The sequence below is a fragment of the Sinocyclocheilus anshuiensis genome, unplaced genomic scaffold (genome assembly GCF_001515605.1).
Source record: "Sinocyclocheilus anshuiensis isolate Anshui unplaced genomic scaffold, SAMN03320099.WGS_v1.1 scaffold469, whole genome shotgun sequence".
NCBI lineage: Eukaryota > Metazoa > Chordata > Actinopteri > Cypriniformes > Cyprinidae > Sinocyclocheilus > Sinocyclocheilus anshuiensis.
This window is the reverse complement of record NW_015537995.1, coordinates 1,238,371-1,262,902: the sequence shown is the minus strand read 5'-3', so window position 1 is coordinate 1,262,902 and position 24,532 is coordinate 1,238,371. Positions and strand designations below refer to the sequence as shown.

Below are 24,532 nucleotides of genomic sequence, written 5' to 3'. Positions count from 1 at the left end.
CTTAATGCAAAATTCTTAAGATAGATAGATAGATAGATACATATGCACATGTATATTAATTTATTTATTATTATTGTTGTATTTTTGTGAGATTCAGTCAAAGCTGAAATCAAGATCTTAAAAAAACATTCACAAGTTTAAGAGTAGGTCACATTTCAGGAAACAATTGTTATGGCAAATGGGCGAGACAGCAGAGGATCTGCGTGTACGTTGTGCTCCTGTGGAGTTTTCTAAAAAGCATGAATGCAATGCATATTAATAAATGCACACTGACAGCGAGGCGCTGTGATTTAAGTAACCCATCAAAGTGTTGTGCCCACTGAACCGAGATCAGCTCCAGAGCTGTGATGCTCTATCATCGCTCCACAGAGGAAAGATGGAGAGAAAGGGATGAGGAGGACAGAAGGAGGGAGACATGCTAGACGGAGTGTGAAACTAGGAGGCACCGATGCGCCACTGACCACAGAGAGCCAAGAGCGAGAGAACGACAGGAGGAGAATGAACAATGCAGAGAGGAGAGAGAAATGGATGACAGACACACACAAACTTCACCTCAAAGACACACCACAGGGTTTCTGAAGGGACAAAGTCTCTATGATATTCTGCTCCCTAGCTATCACTTCAAAGTACATCTGTGGTGTGGAGGTCTATGTCTAGAATACATTAAGGTATCATTCTTGTCCACAACCCTGGGGATGAGCAATAATAGCAGTTATGTATGTCTAATTAAAATTTAAATCATCAAAAATAGTCATAAAATTCAAAATAAGCATTAAAAGAATATTAAATTGCTGTATGCTCACATATGTGTGGCATTAAGTCATTTCAGGTCATCCCTCTTTTTCTTCACAAAACCAAACTGGAGAGTACAGCTAGGCAATTACAATGGAAGTGAATGGGGCCATTTTTTGATAGATTTAAAAGCAGAAATGTGATGCTTATAATTTTATAAAGGCACATAAATTATTCTTTGAAACAGTCTTAGGATTTTAGGGTTTAACGCATTACGGTGTCAAACTGGATATAGCTTTACACAAAGTTAGCAAGTGATTAAATTACTAAAATTACGCCAAAATACATATTGTTTAGGTTGTGTGGAATGGATACACCATTGAAACAGTATATGTATATCAGTGTGTGTAACGGCATATATTTTTACTGTTTCGGTAAAGTGTAAATGCCTTACTGTATCCTACATCTTTATTTTTTTAAAGAAAATGAGGAACGTGTAATCAAAATTACGCCACAAATGCTGTCCATTGAGCTTAATTTTTACAAGGTGAATCACAACATTATAAAACTGAAGTCAAAAGTGAAATCAGGAGTCGGCGGTGATAGCCTTGTGGGCAGCACGCTGACATAAAGCGCCGCCGCGCTACGGTTGTCCCGAGTTCGAATCCCGACCCGAGGACTCTTCCCAATCCTGCCCCCCTATCTCTCTCAGGACACAAAAAAAAAAAAAAAAAAAAAAATCAACGTTTAAGAATAAAAACTGAGGTCGTTTCAGACTGTGTAAACTGTGTAATGGCTTTACAAGGGAAAGAACTTTATCTAGTGGCTTTGGCTAAAGTAAACAGTCTCTCAGAGCACACTTGTCACCCCAAGAGAAGGGCGGGGTCAGCAGAGCTCATTATCATTTAAAGAAACAAGCAAAAAACTGATTTTTTTGTTATATAGCTGATTTTGACAAGGTAAAAAGGGGTGTTTTTTACATTACCATTGAGAAATTTTAACCAAAGTATGTTATAGACTTTTCATTAAGACCCTAAAGAATCATATCAACTTGTGGAAAATGGGCATCCAATGACCCCTTTAAGTTTATTGCAAAATATTCATATTTATGCAAATAGTAAGTAGTTTGAGATTGTTGGGAAACTGACTTACGTCATTTGCAGTGAGTTGATGGGTGCTAAAATGTTCTTTTAGCATGATTTGCTTGTTTTAGGTTCTCTGATTAGTTAAGATTTCTCTGCAGAATCCTAGGTAATGTAGTTTTCACCTGACAACTTAAAAAAAAAAAAGCATATACCATCGATCAAAAACCTCACGGCAGGTCTGACTTTAAAGGGTTTTAAGTTTTCATTCAAAATCAAATCAAAAGAAAACAAATGGGATTTTCCCAGAACTGTTGTACTCTATTCCTTTAACACCTCCAACCAAATGAAGAAAAGAGTCTAATAACTGTATGCAGTGGATGATTCTGATTGGCTGTCAGCGATTTTATACTTCATCAGCAGGAGAAAAAATAGGTTTTGAAAGTGATTCCAACAATATTGTTCCTCTGTATCATTACCATTATGGCTGTGGTGTGGACGTCACTATTTTCATAGAATTAAGCCCCGTTCACACCAAGAACGACAACGATATTAGCGTCCACACCAGCGGACGATACCGTCTGTTTATTCCAAGCACATGCTCTTCTTCCACTTTAAATTCTTGAGCTCATTATAACAGGATTGATTCTGATTGGCTGTCAATGTTTTTATCGTTCATCAGCTGGAAAAAAAAAATAGCTTAGAAATGATTCCAACAATATTGTTTCTCCGTGCCATTATCGTTATAGTTGGGGTGTGGACTCTGCCATTCTTTATTACTGAGAACGATTTTTAGAACTATATCTTTATTGTTATCTTTATAGTTATCGTGCTTGGTGTGAACGGGCCTTTAGAATTATTAAAAACTTCATAGTTATATTGTTATTGTTTGGCAGGCGATATAACTTTATAGTTATATTGTTATTGTTTGGCAGGGGTGTGGACTCTGCCATTCTTTATTATTGAGAACGATTTTTAGAACTATATCTTTATCGTTATCCTTATAGCTATCATTCTTGATGAGAACAGGCCTTTATTAAATCCACTGCCACAGATTTTCTGCTTCTCAAGAGTAATAGTCTAACAAACGCTGGTGTCAGACTGCGTCAAGCTCTTAGACTGAAAGAGTTCAGGGACATTGCAGCGCAAAGAATCTAATTCACCGTCCCACGCAACACTGATCCATTTCAATTGCAACAGAAACTACCGGCCTTATTTAATGCAGGACTGAGAGAATCACCTTGAAGTAGGAGAAGTCAAAGAGGCACAAGAGACGTCTGTGTTTGATATAACTTGAAAGCACCTGTGAGCCTACTGCTAAAATGAATGAATGACTGGCTCTCTTTGTGAGGAATTGTGATTTATAAGTAATGAGATAAAAACTGCTTTCGATTTGTTTGTTTTACCAGGTATTGATGGACGCAGGGCAGCAGGACGACATCAGTGAGAGTGAAATAGAGCCCTTCTGCAAACACATGCTCCAGCTCTGGCAAATCTGTGGTCTTGACTTTCCTGATGTCAGAGCGCTCCCTGGTGGAGGGAGCAAGAACTGCATCTGCAGAGAGCTTTGCCAGAGCAGCAGTGAGCTCAACACCTGGATGTGATTCATTCGGATGACTCTCCGTCTCTGTATTAGGGCCTTTTAGTTGAGAATCGCCCTTCTTCTGCTGTTGTAGCTTCTGTCGGCATATCTTGTCATCATTGTGGACCTTGACGGGTTCCCCTAACCTCTTTTCTAAGTTCAGGATCGCAGCAGGAAGTCGACACATCTGGTCTTCAGGGTTTTGTAAGTGTCGGTCCACTGTAGAGGGAATGTCCAGCTCACACAGTCTAGTCCACTGACTCACCTGAGAAGCAAAGACGGTTAGAAATCTTTTAATAACCGATAAAAGTGATGTACGACCCATGAATTATATGAATGGATACTGTGGCATGCCTTTTTGTAAATTTCCAGAGTTTCACATAATTAAGCAAACTAACAATGTACTGATATTAAAATTGAGGCTTATACTGAAAATCTGATAATTACTTACATAACTGATAAATGTCTGATGTTACAAACTGATACTATTTTGTTAACAAATTTAAATAATTAAAGCACATAAAAAGGATTACATTTTTGCCATAATTGATAACTAACCCTTTAAATTAGAGCTGGATAATTGATATTAATCTTAAAACAAGCAGAAACAGTTAAATATGCAATAACGGCAGATGTAAATATTGGCCAATAATGAATATGGTGCACATATATTGTTCATCTCTACAGTAAACCAGTGTTATTTTAGCATTATTTACATACTATTAATAAATATTTTGAATGAGCTTTTTTATATTTTTTTTATACTTTTTCCTATATTTTTCAATTTTAATTTTAATTTAGACTGGTCTTTTAAAAGAAGTCTCTTAGGCTCACCAAGGCTGCATTTATTTGATCAAAAATACAGTAAAAACAGTGTGTGAAATTGTGAAATATTATTACAAATTCAAATAACTAACTTCTATTTAATTATATTTTTAAATGTAATTTATTTCTGCGATGCAAAACTGAATTTTCAGCATCATTACTGAATGATGTCACATGATCCTTCAGAAATCAGATATGCTGATTTAGTGCTCAAGAAGTATTTCTTAATATCAATAATGAATTTTTTATGCTTAATATCTTTTTTTTTTTGCCATACTTTATTTTTGTAGAATGTTTTTGGTATTTTTATACGTTTTTTTTCTTAAATATTTCTATTTACCTTTCATTTATTTTGGTTTTAGAGTTTTTGCAATTTTACTTCAACTTAAAATTACATTATTTCAGTTAGTTGCCAAGGAAACATTTTAAATTTTCATTTTAAGTTTCTTAAGTTTACGTTTATCCATCTGATATTTATATTTTATTTATTTTCACTGACTTAATTTTAATTACCAAAATCAATAATAGTTTTATTTAACAATAACAACACTGCATTCCCTTAAAGACACAAAAACTCCATATTTGTTTCTCTGGTTCTTATTTGTTGTCCAAATTATCCGATATGACCCATGGCATATATTTGAATTTGTCATAGGCTGACTGACACACAACTTCCCAAAAATGGAAAACACACTTATAAAAATTGCCTTAAGGTATTTTCTGATATCCGACAGACATGACTGAAATAGGTGTCTTGAGACATCACACCTGTCCCACTGACAGCCCAAGGCTCTAAAAACAGCGAAAAAACAAACAGGAGAGAAACCCAAGTTTGTTTTTGCTCTATTAATGCCTTATAGCTACTATCTGCAAATGCTGAGCTCAAATGTCAACATGTGAATGTGTGATTCTGTGATGCTGAACTCCAAAATTTAAGTGATTGCGCCTGTCAAAACATGTCAACATGCTTGACACCCTACAGCTACACTATTAGTTCAAACTTTTGACTACTCATCGGGATTTTAAGCACTTATCCTCTGGTTGTTTTTAACCTGTAATCTCACCTCAGCACAAGCCTTGAGACATGTATTCTTGAAGCCCAAGAGTGACGCCACATCCCTGCGGCCTGGCATCAGCTGGCATGCTCTCTGAATGATGTGTCTCAGTACGACAGCTAGGCCGGCTCTGCAAAAGCAAGCGCCAGGCTCCAGCGCAGCCGGAAGATGGCACATCCTAACCAGCCTGGCAGCTCGTCCCTCCTCACTTCAGAGACAGCCAGACCCCCGGGCACTAGACCTGACAGGGGCAACAGGATGCTTGCTTGATCTGTGACCAGGTAGACATGGAAAGATGAGCACTCTGTGTAGGACAGGAGGAAGAGGACAATAGAGGAGTGCAGGGGAAAAGACACGGCTCCATTCACAGTGGTCACCTCCAGATAGAGGCTCTCTCTGTCTTTTTGTGGCTCGGTTTGCTTCATTCTGACAGTCTAGTGGAGGGGAGACCACATGAAGAGCTTGAAATCTGCAAAATAAAAGAATGGACGCATTAAAATGTAAAATCTGAACGTTTAGGAAGCATAATACCATGGACAGACTTTAGTGTTATGTGCAGTGTTATGAACAAGATGTCAAATCATGTCAGTGAAAGTAAATGTGTTTAACTATGTAGCATGAATTTTTGGTGCAAAAAAACAATTGCACATACATGTAACGTTACAGTAAGACTCGGTTTTCCGTGGCATCACGACATCACTAAGCACAACAATCAATGAAAACTGACAAATTAAAAAATAAATGACAAAAGAATGTGAAATGTACTTACATACAGTGTTTGAATTGAGCAAAACATCCACTAGTAAACACATGTGAAACTCTCGGTGTTTCATTAAAAATAGTCCGACTATAAACCGACAAGCGCGTTTGAGTTCCACACACGCTTTACTTGACTTGCGTCGTTTAGTCGTTTATATATATATATATATATGGTGACCGTGATTTCACCAAGTACAACATGTTCCTGGATCAACATCCTAAGTTTTCAGGCAATATCTGTTTTAGGCTTATAATCAGGGTTAGGTGCTTCTACACCAATGTTAATCAGCTATCATTTCACACTGTTTTTAGGAATAAATTATGGGTATGGTTAGGTTTAGGGGTAGGGATTGGGTTAAGTCTATATTTTTGGGCAGTTATGTTGATCCAGGATCAAGAAAAGATGTTGATCCAGGAACATGTCTTACTTGGCAAAATCACGGCGACCATATATATATATATATATATATATATATATATATATATAACGTTACACTGAGGCATGTAGCATCCACTGTATGGCATTATTCCAGTAATTAAGTTATTTACAGGGGGAAACGTTGCAAACCGAGACTTCTGTTCATTTTGCAGATGTTAAAAACTATGCTGCACAAAACTATTTTTAATTATCGACACATAATTGATCTAACGAGCAGTGCGTGAACGTGTTCGATTATTTTTATGATTTTGTAGCTGTTTTTGTAGGCGCATTTTTTAGACGCTGGGAACAGGAAAATCTATTTAGAGCGCCTTTATTGTATTAATTAAAATGTCGATATTTGGACCAGTGTATCGATTCTCGTAAAGTATCGCATGGAGAACGACGACGATATATCGCCATATAGATATTGTGTCCCACCCCTACTAATTTTTTTATTTATTTTTTGTTAGTTATTGCTTCGTGTGGATGTGGCCTAAGGTGTCAAAGAAAAGTCACTAGAGTTAACTTATTTGTTGTTTTTTTCACCATGGTATTTAACGTTCCGTTGCTATGGTTACCTCCTCATGCCAACGCAGCGAGTAGCTACGGGTGAAAATAAATAGGCTAAATAAAAAAATCTTATTTTTTTTATCTTTTGTTGTCATTGAAACGTTTAAATAAACAACTGAAAAGAGTTGGCTGTATAAACTCCTAGGTAGGTACAAAGAATGTATGTCTCTTTCAAAAATCGCCCCTTACCATGAAGTATGGAATCGTGATTATGTTTACGTTAGCCTATTAATTTAATAAATCTTACAATGGCCCAAAATTAAAGCCATTTTTGCATCCCAAATGCGGGTTTTGAAAAGAACATATTTCTTTGGTCTCCTAAAATCAGTCTCGCTTTAAATAAAGATAAAATATCGCGATTTTTATTAAAGATAAATAAAATAGGCCTAACGTTACAGGCTTCGCAGAGGTCGAGATGCCCACTAAACCTGAAAAAGGTAACGTTTCGTCTTTAATACGTTTTTTTAGTTATAAATCTGTCAGTTTATGACCTCTAATTTAAAGCTGATTGTATTGCGATTGCATTAGAAATTATAGAGGGTTAACTGTGACGTAAAGCTGTAATTCTGGAAGATTTTTTTGCCAGTGATGGGATTTCTCTATAGAATAATCCTGTTAGATCATTCTGATTATATTCTGAGATTATTTTTTTTTTTATTTGCTCAATGTTCAGAGTAGTCCTATTTAGTGAATACATCTAATCTTGAAAAGTTTCTTAACATTACAAAGGTACACTGTTTCTAACATGTAATATCTCAACTTCAGATCATTAAATTGCAACCATCATCTCTCCTATACAGCTATCAATTCACTCGGGAGAGGTACCGTGGTTTAGGCCCAACCAAGGAGGCATCCCGTAAAACCAGGGTGTGTATATAGTTCATAATTTACAGCCGAAGATAACTGTATGGTTACACACTCACACACACTCACACACACACACAAATAATGTTGGTTTCACTATATCAGTGAAGACATATCATAGAGGTGATGATGTCTGCTAAACTCAGACCTTAAACCGGCACAAACCTGTTGATATCGGTAGACTTGAACATTACAAAGGTACACTGTTTCTAACATGTAATATCTCAACTTCAGATCATTAAATTGCAACCATCATCTCTCCTATACAGCTATCAATTCACTCGGGAGAGGTACCGTGGTTTAGGCCCAACCAAGGAGGCATCCCGTAAAACCAGGGTGTGTATATAGTTCATAATTTACAGCCGAAGATAACTGTATGGTTACACACTCACACACACTCACACACACACACACACACACACACACACACACACACACAAATAATGTTGGTTTCACTATATCAGTGAAGACATCTCATAGAGGTGATGATGTCTGCTAAACTCAGACCTTAAACCGGCACAAACCTGTTGATATCGGTAGACTTGAAGTTTAAAAAAATGTTTTTGAGTAATTTAAACACCTTCAAATAGTGAGAATCGCTTCAAATGTCCTTCAAAATTCACTTTCTGGCATATTTCACTATATTTACCTCGGTCAGCTTTCAAAACTGACAATTAGTTTGTTAATTCATGTCAACATCATGTTTGTATTCAAGTCTGAATCAACTAAATACATTAAAATACATCAACTAAAGACATCAGAACAGGTAGAAATAACTCCGTAAGGTAGCAAATGCCACTTTTTACAGTGGTTAAATTTAAAACGGTAATTTCTAAAGATTGGCTTTGAATCCACATCCACAAAATTTTCCAGAAAGTGTATGTTAGTGTAGTATGCAATTGTGTATTCATTCACATTATTTATTTAGCACATGCTTTTATGTAAACAACAAGTATGGAATACTACAAATTCAGTAAAGTATGCAAGTTCAAAAACACAAGTGCATGAGTGTGCCTGAAAGGGATAATATAATCAGCTTGGAGCACGAGGAGAAAAGCCTTTCTCTCATCTCTTTAAGTGTGAGGCGGGGTCTCTTCGTTTTTTTTTCTGGCCTTTCCTTTGATGCTGAATTTAACCTCCGCACGAGCTGGAAGGGGGGACGCTCAACAGGCCTTGAAACCATATCATTACCAATTTGTTTGCGACCGGGCACCGCTGCTCCCTGGGAGAAAAATACAGCCTTGGTCTGGAGGCAGGAGTCAAGGCTGGAAATAGCACGGAGGCAGGGCAGGGGACACGCAGAGCGGAGCCAGCCAAGCCATCCATTTACTGTCTCTGGGAGCATGTGGAAGAGATTTTCCCCTGCCAGGTCTCCACCACAAGCATCACCATTAGAGCGCAGGGTGGAGACTGGGAAAACATGCCCCTCTGAACGTGGAGGGATGAAGAGAAGTTTCAGAGAGATTGTCAGAGCAGGAGTGTAGGACCGATAGAGCTGCGGGACACAACAGGCAAGTGATTTTGAATTGGCGAAATCACTCTTTAAAGCTTTTTGTGAGAATGGTTTGCTTGGAAAAAAAACTCTTTTAGTCTGTTTTGATCTGTAATTTAGTTGCATCCACGTAATGTAGTAGTACAAAAAGTGAGTTATTAGAGATAATGATATTTTTTCTCTTGTTGCAGTACAGTGAAGCAGTGTTGTGTACAATCCAATGTTCATTCGGAGCAGATTTGTAACGAGAACTCATTTCCAATGTAATTATATTTCAGCCTAAATTGATTTGGAGGAAATCGATGACTTCGTGTTGAGTGATTTGTACAATCCATCATTCTTACTGTATGCATCTGTCCTGAAGCTCTGTTTACTGTTTGTAAATATTGTATGTCGCCGTAATGAGGATTATTGAGATGCACTTTGGGTGTGATGGAGCAGAGATCTTCTCAGAACAGAAAGCTTTCAGATAAACAGGCTGTTCCTGAAATGCTCTTGTTTCTGGGTTGAGAAGTCACTGCTGGACTCAGACTTGAACATGGATGCTTTTTTCCCTATGTGGCTTTTCTCTAGATGGCAGTTTGCACTTGTGTCAGATATTTTGGCTTTTAAATGGTATGCTTTGCTTTTGTTTGATTGCGTTGAGCACATAAAAGAGGGTCAGAGGATGTTTCAGATATAGATGAAAGATTTCTAGCCAAAACTTCAGACTTGCAGGAATATAAAAAGTGTATTAAAATCATATCAAGACTTGCCTTTACAAATTGGGAAATTAAATAGCTAACCAGTTAATTTATCATATAATAATCTTGAACATTTTGAATGCCAATATTTTGTGTTCAATTTTTTAAAGTTTTTTTTATCTAAATAAATATTGTGTTAATTTTGACAGAAACTGTTGATTTGCTTTAATGAAATTGAATTTAAGTGTTATAACAGTGTTATATCAGCCATTTGGCCTTTAAAATGTAACAGTTTACTATTTATTATAACAGTTTTATCTATTTATCATTTTAATATGTTTTAAAATGTAATTTATTCCTGTGATCAAAGCTGAATTTTCAGCATCGTTACTCCAGTCTTCTTCAGAAATCATTCTAATATGCTGTTTTGCTGCTCAAGATACATTTCTTATTAATATCAATGTTGAAAACAGTTGTGCTGCTTAATATTTTTGTGGAAACAATTTTTTATTTTATGAATAGAAAGTTCAAAAGAACAGCATTTATTTGAAATATATATATTTTTTGTGACATAAATTACTTAACTGTTACTTTTGATCAGTTAAGTATTAATTTAAAATGTAAAATTAGTACATAATACAGTATGTGCCTTTCTTTGGCATACTCTTTTGTTTTAATGTGAAGAAGCATGTCAATTATGTATAGCAGTTTTGCTTTTAAATGTTTGACCTGTGATATTCATGGTTGAAAATAGCCTCTATTGATTATTAATGTGCATGTTAGATGATGGAGCACTTTTAAAGGTCATATATGTCTATAATGTACTTCATTTAATGTACTTCTGCTTTCATTTTTTTATAAGACTGTTCCAGCCACATCATATGAGAGCTAAAAACGCAGGCCTTTCATTATCGCCACAGAGGAGAGTAACCTACAGTGCCTTACAGGAGAGAGTCTTGGCAGGAAGTCAGTCATTAGTGGGTACTCATGGCATCGTCAGACCACCAAGGAAACAAGGACCCCACAAACACAGATGGGACGCCGTCCCCTGGCACATCTTGCCCCATCCACAGCCACGCTGCTGAAGAAGCAAAGCGGAACGGCTTGAGGAACGCCCTGGTCAGACATCGAGACTACGTCAAAATCTCTGTACCTGAAGGAAAGGGCAACCGTTTGCCGCCGGAATGGTGGAAGACGTTCATCGCTTTGTTTTATGCCGTTTTGAACCTGGTTTTGACCACGGTTATGATCACAGTGGTTCATGAGAGAGTACCACCCAAGGAGAGCAGCCCACCGCTGCCGGATAAGTTCTTTGACTATATAGACCGTGTGCAGTGGGCGTTTACAGTGACTGAGGTCAATGGGATGGTTCTGGTGTCTATATGGTCCATTCAGTTGCTCTTTCACAGATACAAGTAAGAGGCATCACTCAACATTATACTGATGACATTGTAGCCTATCGCTCAGCTCTGTTAGATTACATTTAATGGTTTGTGGGGTTAAGTTTAAGATGATATAGAGCAGGGTGAATGCAATAGTCTTGAGGGCAGTTATAAAAATTAATATCGCATTGAGGAAATCAATCTAATGAATATCACCCTTATATGGCATGTTTCACAAAAATAGTACAAAACTATACTTGAAAAATTTTGAATGTCACTTGCAATATGACCTTAACTTTCAGAAAACATTGTTCATCAATTTTTGTCAAATGAAATCGCATTTATGTTCTGTTTACCTTACCTAGCATTGTTAAATAAATATAGATTTATGTATATGTGTGTGTGTGTGTGTGTGTGTGTATAAATATATATATATGTGTGTGTGTGTGTGTGTGTGTGTGTGTGTGTGCGTGCGTGTTGTGAAACTTAAATTTCCCATAAATTAGAAATAAATATGTAAATATTACAAATGTTAAATATTGTTCCATCATGTTTTATAACTTTTGTAACTGGGTTAAATGCTTGATCTTGTTGAATTGTCAACACTACAGTTTTAAAAATGACATTTTCTAAATGGAATTATTTACTTGTTTTACAAAAATAATAATCAGTTCAACAGATTGAACTAAATGATGACAAGATGTGTGATTATTATCAAATCTAATCATCAAATCTAATATCTAATTGTCCTCATTGCAAAGAACATGTGATTTGTACCCTAGTTATTCTCTGTTCATGGATAGAGCATTATAAAAAGTCTTTGTAAGGCTGAGCATTCTCAGCCTAACCCACATCTGTTCAATAATGACAAAAACTTTATTTTCTTTCTTTTTTTTCTGTTCCATATAGGGCTATTGTAGCAAGACGATATTTCTTCCTTTTGGGCACATTGTACATGTATAGATGCGTAACCATGTACGTCACCACTCTACCCGTGCCTGGCATGCACATGGTCTGTGCACCAAAGGTAAGAAAAATTATTTCAGTCCCTCTTTGTCACGATGCCCTCAGGATCTTATACCTCCTAGATAATGTCAGATAAGCAAAAGCATTTGGCTTTTAAATCTGTAATATCCTTTGCCATGCTCAAGACAAATATTGCAGCTTTTACAAGCCTTTACAATATCAGTTTATGGAATGATATTTCAATTCCTCACTCATATCTTCTTTCCTGCATCTCTCATTCAGCTCCACGGAGATTCCCAGGCAAAGCTGCAGCGTGTTCTGCAGTTGCTCTCTGGAGGTGGATTATCAATCACCGGCTCTCATCTGTTGTGCGGTGACTTCCTGTACAGCGGCCACACTGTCATTCTCACGCTCACGTACCTCTTCCTCAAGGAGTGTATGTCACTTTCTCAGACGGCACACTTTATGTTAAGACACAAATAAAATGACTCTCTGCTAATTACAGACTTGAGGTCACTGTAAGCAATTTTAGATTCTGTTTTTAGCCATTCAGAAGACACTGAGGCACTTTCTGACCGTTTGTTTTGCATGTTCACACAGCAACCCATTATGATTCACAACTGATTCTTTGTTTCTCTCTAGATTCTCCTCGTTCTTTCTGGTGGTACCATCTTCTGTGTTGGTTAACGGCTGCTGTGGGTGTCATGTGTATCCTGGTAGCCCATGAGCACTACAGTGTGGACGTGGTGGTGGCGTATTTCATCACCACCCGACTGTTCTACTGGTATCACACTATGGCTAATCTGCAGGTACATATATCAGTAACATGAAATAATAGAAATGCTCAAATAAGGCTTTTATTAAAGGGATAGTTCACCCAAAAATGAAAATTCTGTCATTAATTACTCACCCTCATGTCGTTCCAAACCCATAAGACCTTTGTTCATCTTCGAAACACAAATGATGATATTTTTGATGAAATCCGAGAGCTTTCTGACCCTCACACACATTCCTGTGATGTAAAGCTGGATTTTCAGCATCATTACTCCAGTCTTCAGCATCACATGATCATTTAGAAATCATTCGAATATGCTGATTTGCTGTTTGAGATACGTTTATTATCATGATCGATTTTGAAAACAGTTGCTTAATACTTTTGTGGAATCCGTGATACTTTTTTCAGGATTCTTTGATGAATAGAGAGTTCAAAAGCATTTATTTGAAATAGAAAACTTTTGTAACATTATAAATGTCTTCATTGCCACTTTTGATTAATGCATCATTGCTAAATAAAATGATACATTTCCTAAGAAAAAAAATCTTACTCATCAAACTTTGGAATGATAGTCTAGATTACCTCAAAGCTGTGAAACATAAGCTAAAAGTCACTAAAACGACACTTCATGGGGTCTAAATGTGTCGTTTGTATGTTGAAATACGTTCTTATTTACATATTTTGATATATTTTCATTTTGCATATTGTTGATCTTTTTTGACATCCAGCCTCATGTAGACAACTACAAATACACACATCTTAAACCAAGGCAAGCTCTCAGCTCAATTTGCGATTTAGATTCAGGGTGTCATTAAACTCAAGGCACCAAAACGGCACTAAGCCTTTTACCGAGTGTTTACATGACTCAGAGTACACTGAGAATATCCAAATCCATTAGGCCGAGCTTTTGAGAAATGACTCCCTGATGATGGTAAAGTGCTGCACATTCGATTGAAGCCAATCTAGGAAAAAAAAAACTTTCAAACTATCAAAACACATCATGTTTCTTTATACTGTTACAAGCAACGTAGCCAATGATATCAGAACTGTCATATCTCAGAAAGGCTATATATGGTGGTTAAAAAGCATCCACAAAATAATAATAATAAAAAAACTGAAATGCAGTGAGAGGTTGAGACTTTGGACTGGTGATGCAAATGTCAACAGGTTCGATCCCTGACAGGAGAGATCTCAACCTCAATCGTGTCTTTGTCCTGAAGTGGCTCCAGGGCTTGATTTTCATGGAATTGCTAAATTGCTTTGGATCTAAAATGTCATCACAATGCAACTAACCAAATTTCCCAGAACTGCTTTTTGTCATGCAACTATAGTGCATTTATATCCTGTGCATCGCCACTTCTGTTTTCAGAAAACCAGAAGTAGTCAGTCATCTGACCATGCATAACAATGTTTTTATTTGAATTCATTCGTAATATGATATTAATTGATATTATCCTGTTTTCACCAGACTTTGAAGTGTTCTCCGAACAACTACCTCACTCACACCTGGTGGAACCCCGTGTTTAACCTCTTTGAGAGGAACGTTCAGACCCAAGTGCCCTGTTCTTTCTGCTGGCCGATCACATGGCCGCCTGCCTGTCTGAAGAACCCCTGTAAGAAATATTCCATGGTGCAGAGCGGCCGGGAGGAGTGACGTCGTGAACTCATCACGATGCCTAGACCAACATGTGGAAATATTTTGTATTTCGCTTGTGGCTGTCCCAGTGTTTACACCATACCAAAGAACAAAGACTGTTTGGCTATTGTTGCTAATTAGATCTCTAATAGCAGTGGGCTAAACAGTTCAAACTCAATATTATTTGACAACTCATTGTTGATATTTTTACATTAATTTATATTCAGTCAATGTGGCCATTTAAATAAACACTTTTGTAAGTACTTGAAGGGCCAGCTGAAAGTGTTATGTTTGGAAAATGATGGATTTTTGGAAAATCTCTCACTTTCTGTCAGAACCGATCTATCAGTTTGTGCATGCTTCTTAGTCATATTTTCCCTTGTCTCTTTATTAAATTGTCATCTAAAACATGTTTGTCATAAAAAGTGTTATTTAACAGGGTTTCATTAATTTTATACACTGTTTTATATTGGAAATGCATGCATTCTTTTTTTAATGATTCATGTCAGCTGTTATTTCAGTTTTATGTTTATTTTCTGTTTAAAAAAATATAATGACATTTTATGGAAATAAATGGTTTACATTAACACCTAGAGTACCTAGTGTTGCATGAATTAATGCATAACACTGAAGATGTGCTCAAACTGTCTATTTAACTGTCTGGTTATTTATTTATATGATTCTTAAGATTATTATTATTAAATAACTGTTAAACTGCATTAAACACATTTAGAAAATTGATACTTAAGTTATAAATTAGAAATATTTTGTTATAAATTTATAAATACATAAAGGGTTTAGTTAACTAAAACTAAATTCAAACCATTAAAAAACATTTTCATTACTAGAAATGGCCTTTTGTTTACCTTACTGTACTAAAATAACTAAAACTGAAATAGAAACACACACACTTACATAAGAGTGATATAATAGTACCTCAATAATATTACAATGGCACTGTTACAAACGGATGGGTTACAGATAGATAACCGAAAGCCCGTAATAAGGTCATCTCTGGTGAAGCTTCGGTGTCTGCTTCCTCTTATTGGATCAGTTGACCCCACCTATTAGTTTTCGTCATCGGTTGATTCACCAATCAACTCACAGCGTGCTCCTCTCAGCCAATGAAAAACACAAAAACGCACCACCCATGCTGCAGCTCCAACAACACAGGAAGAAATGTGTTTGATCAGCAGATAACGAGTATTGATCAGGAGGAGCTATGCGTCAGTGGATTTGATGAGTGCGAGAGTCATGGACGCTTCCCTGTCTTTGCTGTGGCAGTATGTGTTCTCGCCTGCAAACATTGTGGGTTTGATTGCATTCGTGCTTGTTTTCTGTCTGCTGCAACAGTATGCGTGGCATCAGACATACGCCAACATCCCTCCGGGTCCAAAGCCATGGCCTATCGTGGGAAACTTCGGCGGTTTCCTTGTGCCTTCGTTTATTTTAAGACGACTTGCAAAGAATCGCAAAGAGTTTGCAAAGATGGTCTCGAATCCGCTGTCACCTCAGGCTGGACTCATGGAGATGTCCAAACTCTATGGGAACATATTCAGCATTTTTGTTGGGCCTCAGCTCATGGTCGTGCTGACGGGATATGACACTGTCCGGGACGCGATGTTAAACCATCCGGAGGTCTTCTCTGACAGACCGCATATACCGCTCGTAACTATTATCACCAAGAGGAAAGGTAAGATAAGTAGTCGTAGTTAATGATTCCTGCATGCCATGATAATAGATCAGAGTAGATTAGAGCAGAATAGAATAGAATAGAATCGACCGGAGCAGAAAAGTACAGAACAGAAAAATGCAGTATTGAACAGAATAGAACAATAGAAGACATGGACACAGAATAGAATAGAACAACAAATCAGGGCAGAATAGAACCGAGCATAATAGACTGAACAGAATAGAACAGTGGAAGACACTGACTCATTAGAATAGAATATAACTAAATAAAACAAAACAGAATGGAAAAGAATAGACCAGAACCTAGAAAAACAGACTGGGGCAGAATAGAATAGAATAGAATTATTTAGAATATAACAATATAAAACAGGGCAGAATAGAACAGGGTATAATAGACTAGAATAGAATAGAAAATAGACTATAAAAATGGAATATAGAATAGAAAACAGAATAATGTTGAATAGAACAGAATAGACAAGTAGAAGAGTCTGACATAGAATAGAATAGAAAAACAGGGCAGCATGGAACAGAACAGAGTATAATAGTCTGGAGCAGGACAGAATAGAATAATATAGAATTGAACAGTAGAAGAGACGTACTCAGAATAGAATATAACAAAATAAAACAAAGAATGGAAAAGAATAGACATCGTAAAATAGACTGGAGCAGAATGGAACAGAATAATTTAGAATTGAACAGAATATAACAGCAGAAGATACTGATGCAGAATAGAATAGAACAATAAAACAGAGCAGAATGGAATACATTAGAACACAGTATAACAGACTGGAGAAGAATAGAATAATTTAGAACTGAAGAGAATAAAACAGTTGAAGACTGACGCAGAAAGGAGTAGAAAAGTATGAAAGAGTATGTTAGACTGAAGCAGAATAGAACTGAATTTAACAGAATAGAACAGTAGAAGAGACACAGAATAGAATAGAAGAATAGAACAGAAAAGAATAGAACCGTAGAATAGACTGGAGCAGAATAGAATAATATAGTGCAATATATCATAATGCCGCAGAACAGAATAGAACTGAACAGGACATTGGAGAAATGAAAAACAAAATAATAAAGTAGAATAGAATTGAACGAAACAGAACAGGTCACAACAGAATAAAAAAAATTGAATAGAATGTCTGGAATGAAACATGCTCCCGGTCAGAGAGGCCACACACTCACCGCAGATGAAAACAGACGAATCGCACTCGTTCTGAATGCAGAATCAGTAGACTTTCATAAGAGTACAAAAGTGTTAGTTAATCGCTGTGTAATCGTTGTGTAAATTACGTAACTGCTCAAGTTTGCAGTGTTGCCAGCACGTGAGTAGATGTTGCTAATGGATGTGCATGTGCAACTTCTTACAGTGACATTGCATAATTATTCATCTGTTTTTTTTTTTTTTTTTTTTAAGTTTTGAGATTATTTTATGTGGAATGTTCCTGAACAATTTCAAGAAATAAGAACATATGCCTAAGCATCATGTCAGCATATTTTAGTTTTATTATTACATTTATTTTAAAATATTCATTTTATAATCCGATAACTGAACTGTTTTTTTTTTTCTCAAAATGATTAGTTGGTTACTGTACTGTACTATGAGACTGTTATTATACATTTTTTAAATAATTATTGCAGAAAACACTTTCAAATATGGTTTAGTGCTATCATTAAAAACATGAACGGGTGTTCAACAATGGACCTGAAATGAGATCCTATGAAATACTGGGATAAAAAGCTCTCTTAAAACAACACTCACTCATTTCAATTTGTCTACTAAAAATGTATCATGTCTGATGTCATTTTGTGGTGGAAATTAAAATGGAAATATTTTTGGAATAAAGTGGCCAGTCTTGCTAAGGCTAATTTCATAGCTAGAATTTCATGTCCTATACACATGCTATTTTCACACTTTTTGTCTAATTTGACAAAAAATGCTGCTTGACTGAAAATGATGCACAATAAAATATCCTGCTGGAAAGCAATATTTACCTTGATTTGTCTTTGCTTTCTTCACACGTCATATGTCATCATGTTAATTGCAAGCTCTTCACTGACTCTGTTGCTTCCTTAGTAAACAACTACACTAATTTTACACTAATCACTTATTTATAATGAATACATTATTGATGAATGTTTGTTGTGGACAAAACAATGCTATAATTGTGGGTACAGTGGTCATTTTTGAAAATTCATAATCGGTTTTAAACGTAATAATTTGTGTGTGTATTGAACATCTGAGTTTAGGAAAAATGAAAACAAAACTATATTTGCGGCGGTAATTATTTCGAATCATATGCAATAGGCCGATCATGTAGTCTAATAAATATATATTTTTAATCAACGCCAATCTTACGCAATTAATTACAGTAACAACGAAAAAGGATTAAAAAAAAGAAACGAACAGCACTTATACGAGGTTGTAATATTATTAGAAATTATTATTATTGGCCTATTATTATTGTATCTTAGAAATGGTAATTAACATTTCGAGTATAGTTTTGCATTGAAACGCATTTGTTAATAATAATAAAAACACACACATTGACAATATATGATTTGATTTGGTATAACAAAATTCCAGCAGGTCTTTTCTGTCTCTGAAAGGTCGTCGCAAGGGGAGGAAACCACGTGATCACATCAGCAACCTTGCTCCAGTTGCTCTCGAGCTCGCGCAGTGTGTCATTAGCGAGAGCCGCCATGGCGTTCGTAACTCGCCAGTTCATCAGGAGTCTCTCATCCTCTGCTGCTCTACATGCTGCAATTAAACATGTCACTATTATCGGAGGCGGGCTGATGGGGGCTGGCATCGCACAGGTAAAATGAAAAATAAAGCTAATAAATATGACTGCATATTTCTGCAAACAGCAAGTGTTTTGCCAAGCCAGGCTACAAGCTAAGAGCCATCAACAAACAGCACAGCTATTGAAGATCATTCTAGTTTCAAGTCGCTTGTAGTTGCATTGCGGTGACGACGATTTGTGAATGAATCTTGGCTAGTTTGTTGCAAACTTCTCCCACGTTACGACTGTCTTGTAACTTTATGTCAGGGAGTGACCTTTCACCCACTTACCCAGCACACATACCGTTCACGTTTAGTACATTTCTGTCGTTTTCGTTTATATAAACCATATATTGAATATGTATAATGTTTATATTGCATACTGAAGTTGTTTGAAATAAATATTTGAAATAGTTTAAAAATGAAAATTCAGTCATTGTTTACTCACCCTCATGTTCCAAATCCGTATGACTTTTTGTGGAATAATAATGTTGGTACCCATTGACATTCATTGTATGGGGGCGAGGGGAACTCTACTTGAGGCACTCTTCCTTTATTTTCCACAGAAGAAAGGACAGTGGTGGCCACTGGCCACAATTATTAGAACACCTGACAGTTCTGAAAATATTGACCTTTTTTGCCTCCAAAACATGATTTCTAGGGATTGTAACGGTATGAAAATTTCTTATCACGGTTATCAGTATTATCACGGTATTGTTCAAATGTGCTGGAGATGTTAAAAAAGTACTGACACATAAATCACTTCACCAAGTTTTATATTTAAAAATCAACAAATAAAATGACTTTTAGTTTGCATAATGACTAAAACTATAACATTACCAATGATGTTTGGATTTTAAATGACAACTTGGCTGACAGCCGTTTAATAGCATGTTGAAATATCTAATGTAGATGTTCAAATAAAGCTTTGAAACCTCACATTTCAGCCTTTAAATAAAGAAAAAAATCTAAGTCAAAATGGTAATTGATTAATAAATGATTATATGTATTTTATCTGCTCCATAAATAATTCTAGATAGCTTATGTGAATTGTTTAAATGTGTAGACTCCACATAAGCTTGTTTTTCATCAACCGGTCAAAATTTACAGCAGGGCATGCAAATTCGGTCGTTTTTGGCCAGACAGAAACTGCACACAGGCTGAATGTAAGTATAAGTCTCTGTAAATCCACTCGCTGACAGCAGGTGGCGCTTATGGAAAAGCAGAATTAGAGCTGTTTCTCGTAACCTCCGTGGACAAAGCAGTATTGCGATTAAGAACACTTCCTTTAGGTATTACATGGAGCCATCGAATCGTTTCTGAAGACAGTCAGAGTCTTCAGAGGTACATTCATGTAATTAATTCTCACATATATTTATTTGTATAATTCCCTTAGCACTCTTTTAAAACCTCCCAGCTTTTCCGCCGTTTTCACTCAAAACGAAACTACTCTGCTGCTGTGCGCACGTGAGACTGTTACTTAAAACTGTGCTTTATGCTGGACAGTATTTATTTATCACGAGATGTTCAAATCGCGGTAATCTAATATGGTGTTTTAATGATAATTAAAAGATGAAACGGTAATACTAACCGTGGGGAATTTTATCATGATTTATCGTCAAACCGGTAATCGTTGATGTAATGATTTCATTTCATAATGTCCATGAAACATGAAGATGGTTTCTCTGAGCACAACAAATATAAGATGCAGTGAGTCGTACTGTTTTTATCCACTTTTAACTTTAATATTAGGTATGTCCACCTTTTGCAGCAATTACAGCAGCACATCTCTCTGACATAGTGTCAATATATTTCCTGAGAACTTCAACACTAATGTTATCCTATGCCTTCTGCAACTCAAGCCAATGGCTTTCCTTTGAATGTACAATAGATCTGTCCAGTTTATTTTCCAACTCTGTCCGGACTTTGAGTAAATGATGACTGAATGTTTATTATTAGGTGAACTACGCCCTGAATTACACTTCCCAGTGTTTCTCATTGAACGGAGTCGCTTTCTACATCACAACGACGACTTTGTATTGTGATGTCATTAGAACAACGGTATCATGGGCTTCATTTCTTTATTTCTTTTAGGTTGCTGCATCCACAGGACATTCAGTGGTGCTGGTTGACACATCTGAGGACATACTGAAGAAATCGGCAAAGGGTATTGAGTCTAGTCTGAAGAGAGTGGCGAAGAAGAAGTTTGCAGAAAAACCTGAGGTTAGTTTGACAGCACCAACTAGGTCACAAAGATTTAATGGCTAAATATGCTCTATTGTTCATTAACTGTGGCTCACGTTCTCTAGGATGGAGAGGCGTTCATTCAGAAAGTCCTGAAGAACATCTCTACAAGCACAGACGCTGCGTCTGTAGTTCAGGGCACTGATCTTGTGGTGGATGCTATTGTGGAAAACCTCAAAGTCAAACAAGATCTGTTTGGAGCTCTGGACAAAGCAGCCCCAGAGTAAGAAAAACTCGTTTTTTCTTTTCTCAGTTAAAATAATAGTGAGAACAAAATGTTGGGTACAATGGGGCTAAAGGTGCATTTGATTTGATTTGAAAATTCACAGCAGCATTTTCAATGGATTTATGTAGCAAATAAAATTTAAGCCGCCCACCAATAACACGGCTACTTCCTAAATGAACAAATACATAGACATTATTTGAAATTATTTTATATGAAAAGAAAAAGCACAGCTATATAGGAAATCATTTGACAAAAGTCACTTAAACTGTTCAGTGTCATTATGCAAAAGTATTTAAAGCAGAGAATCTAGTATTCTGACGAGCTGTGAAATGAGAGTTGTTTAATTTAGCTGTAAATGTATGCATCCTAATTTACATACTTGTACTATGCACTAAAAGTAATGGCATGAATGCTGAAGCTTGGTTTAGTATTGTAACAGTCAGATGTTTGCTCTCTCTTCAGACACACTATCTTCGCTAGCAACACGTCCTCTCTGTCAATCGCAGACATCGCCAGCTCCACGGCCAGATTAGATCGCTTTGGTGGTCTGCATTTTTTTAACCCCGTCCCAATGATGAAGCTGGTGGAGGTCTGGATTGAGTTTGATTCACTTACTGCACAAGCATCCACATTAATGCAAATGACAGTTTCTCTTCAAGATATTGCAGCTTACATTGAAATGAATATATTAAACATGTAGTTTCAGTTTTGACTAACTGTCTGATCTCAGGTGATTAAAGCTCCAGGAACAAGCCAACAGACTTTTGATGCTCTCCTTGAGTTCAGCAAAGCTTTAGGGAAGCATCCAGTCTCATGCAAAGTATGTGCTCTGTAATCTTGTATATTATGTTGACTTTATCATCTCTCTCTATCTGTCTGTCTGTCTATCCAGTATCTGTCTGTCTCATTAGCAAAGCTTAACAGCTAGACTAGGGCAAGCTAGCAAACGTAGTAAAACATGATAGAAACATGCAATGGCATGCTTGAAACATGCTAGCAATATTCTAAAACATGTTAGCAATGTGTTTATGCATGTTAGCAATATGTTAAAACAAGCTTAATCATGCTAGAAATGTTTTAAAATGCTAGAAATGTGTTAAACCATGCTAAAAATGTGCTAAAACCAAGCCTAACAACTAGCCTAGGGCAAGCTAGCAACATAAACGTGATAGAAACACGCAATGTCCTTAAACAGGCTTGAAACATACTAGCAATATTCTAAAACATGTTAGCAACATGCTAAAACATGCTTGAAATGTTAAACATTATAGAAGCATGTTAAAACATGCTTAATCATGCTAGCAATGTGCTTAAACATGTTAGAAACATGTTAAAATGTGCTTAATGTGTTAGCAATGTGTTAAACATGCTTTCAAAATGTTAAAACGTGTTAATAAAGAGTTGAATCATGCTAGAAAGATATTAACAGCACGTTAAAATATGCTAGAATTCTGAAAGCTTTTTAAAGCTAAATTCAAATTTCAGACAAGGCTTTGTCAAGCCAACATCAAAGTTTGTCTTCAAACTTTATTTATAGTTATTATTATTATTAGTGTTGCTAACACAAAAATCACTATTACTTTTGCATGTACTTGTGGTTAGAGATTTGAATAAATCCTTCGACTCTCATTTGCTCTCCTCTCAGGACACTCCAGGTTTTATAGTGAATCGTCTGCTGGTTCCTTACATGCTCGAGGCTGTTCGACTACACGAGAGAGGTACAGTCAAGCTTTATGAATGGATACCCAAACATATTATGGCTCAGATTTCTGGATTTCATCTTGTTGTGTACATTTCCCAGGTCACGGTTCTAAGGAAGACATAGATGTGGCCATGAAGCTTGGGGCCGGTTATCCTATGGGTCCGTTTGAGCTCCTGGACTATGTTGGATTGGACACTTCCAAGTTTATTATTGACGGTGAGCATTTTGTATTGAGCATACCAAGTTTTGATGCAAAAGTATTGTGTTGATTTCTAATTATGGGTTTGTGTAGGTTGGCATGAGAAGGACCCCGATAACCCCCTGTTTGCCCCCAGTCCCCTGCTCAACAAACTGGTAGCAGAAGGAAAACTGGGCAAGAAAACTGGCGAGGGATTCTACAAACACAAGTAACACAAGTGAAGATTAAATCCGACAACAGAAGTCTTGTCAACCAAATGCACTGGACTGAGCTACTCGTCCTGAAAAGACTGTTTGATTGTGAATTTCATAAATGTGTCAAGGTTAAGAAAGTGATTAGATGCACCGTTTGTCCCAGGGAAGTCCTGTATAAAATACTGGACCTCAAGCAATCAGTCAGGACATAAAAGGTCTAAAAGATAGGAATATTGACCACTACATCTAGTGCCTTGCTGTAATTGGTTAAAAACTCACGTTCATTAATTCTGAATGTCTACATTAAAAGGTTTGAAAATGTCTGTATGTGTTTTGTACTTACTGAATTAATTGTCAGATGTGCATAAGTTGATATTAGCAGGAAGTAGAATGATGCATTTAAAAAAAGCCTTTAGTGAGAATATTTCTCTGTCGATCATGCTAGTCTAATAATATAACATGCAGTCACTAGATGTCGCTGTTTCATCATTTATTCAGACTTGGTTCCCTGTCAAGAAAGCTATCAAAATAGTTTTATTTGGCACATAAAAATTGTATTTCTCCATAAAAATACACAAACGAACTTTCCCTGAAAGTATTAGAACACTTGTGTCACACTTAAACATTTATAAATGTCATTACTTAGGATAAAATATAACAGCAAGT

The 24,532-nt window shown here is 36.4% G+C and overlaps 3 protein-coding genes across 3 annotated transcripts in view; 2 read left to right on the top strand and 1 right to left on the bottom strand.

Moving 5' to 3' along the window:
• Positions 1–6,124, bottom strand: part of gstcd (glutathione S-transferase, C-terminal domain containing) — a 48,947-nt gene extending 42,823 nt beyond the window's left edge. The window contains 4 exon segments of the mRNA XM_016470555.1: positions 3,221–3,661; positions 5,286–5,461; positions 5,464–5,745; positions 6,046–6,124. Of these exon segments, the coding sequence (XP_016326041.1) occupies positions 3,221–3,661; positions 5,286–5,461; positions 5,464–5,701 (855 nt within the window). The 5' untranslated portion in view covers positions 5,702–5,745; positions 6,046–6,124.
• Positions 6,125–11,052: 4,928 nt separating this feature from the next.
• Positions 11,053–14,842, top strand: sgms2a (sphingomyelin synthase 2a). The gene is made up of 5 exons (XM_016470423.1): positions 11,053–11,480; positions 12,357–12,474; positions 12,696–12,849; positions 13,056–13,222; positions 14,657–14,842. Exons 1-5 carry the CDS (start codon positions 11,053–11,055, stop codon positions 14,840–14,842), a joined length of 1,053 nt encoding a protein of 350 aa, XP_016325909.1.
• A 4,290-nt stretch (positions 14,843–19,132) lies between these two features.
• hadh (hydroxyacyl-CoA dehydrogenase) lies at positions 19,133–24,189 on the top strand. The gene is made up of 8 exons (XM_016470242.1): positions 19,133–19,336; positions 21,396–21,524; positions 21,611–21,768; positions 22,234–22,360; positions 22,502–22,591; positions 23,417–23,489; positions 23,573–23,689; positions 23,766–24,189. Exons 1-8 carry the CDS (start codon positions 19,220–19,222, stop codon positions 23,882–23,884), a joined length of 930 nt encoding a protein of 309 aa, XP_016325728.1. The 5' UTR covers positions 19,133–19,219; the 3' UTR covers positions 23,885–24,189.
• Positions 24,190–24,532: the final 343 nt, after the last annotated feature.

Excerpts from the sequence above, each read along its gene's own strand:
- hadh (XM_016470242.1), top strand. The coding sequence starts at position 19,220 with ATGGCGTTCGTAACTCGCCAGTTCATCAGGAGTCTCTCATCCTCTGCT. Across the intron at positions 23,490-23,572 it reads TGTTCGACTACACGAGAGAG|GTCACGGTTCTAAGGAAGAC; the intron begins GTACAGTCAAGC and ends TACATTTCCCAG. Across the intron at positions 23,690-23,765 it reads TTCCAAGTTTATTATTGACG|GTTGGCATGAGAAGGACCCC; the intron begins GTGAGCATTTTG and ends GGGTTTGTGTAG.
- sgms2a (XM_016470423.1), top strand. The coding sequence starts at position 11,053 with ATGGCATCGTCAGACCACCAAGGAAACAAGGACCCCACAAACACAGAT. Across the intron at positions 12,850-13,055 it reads GTACCTCTTCCTCAAGGAGT|ATTCTCCTCGTTCTTTCTGG; the intron begins GTATGTCACTTT and ends GTTTCTCTCTAG. Across the intron at positions 13,223-14,656 it reads ACACTATGGCTAATCTGCAG|ACTTTGAAGTGTTCTCCGAA; the intron begins GTACATATATCA and ends TGTTTTCACCAG.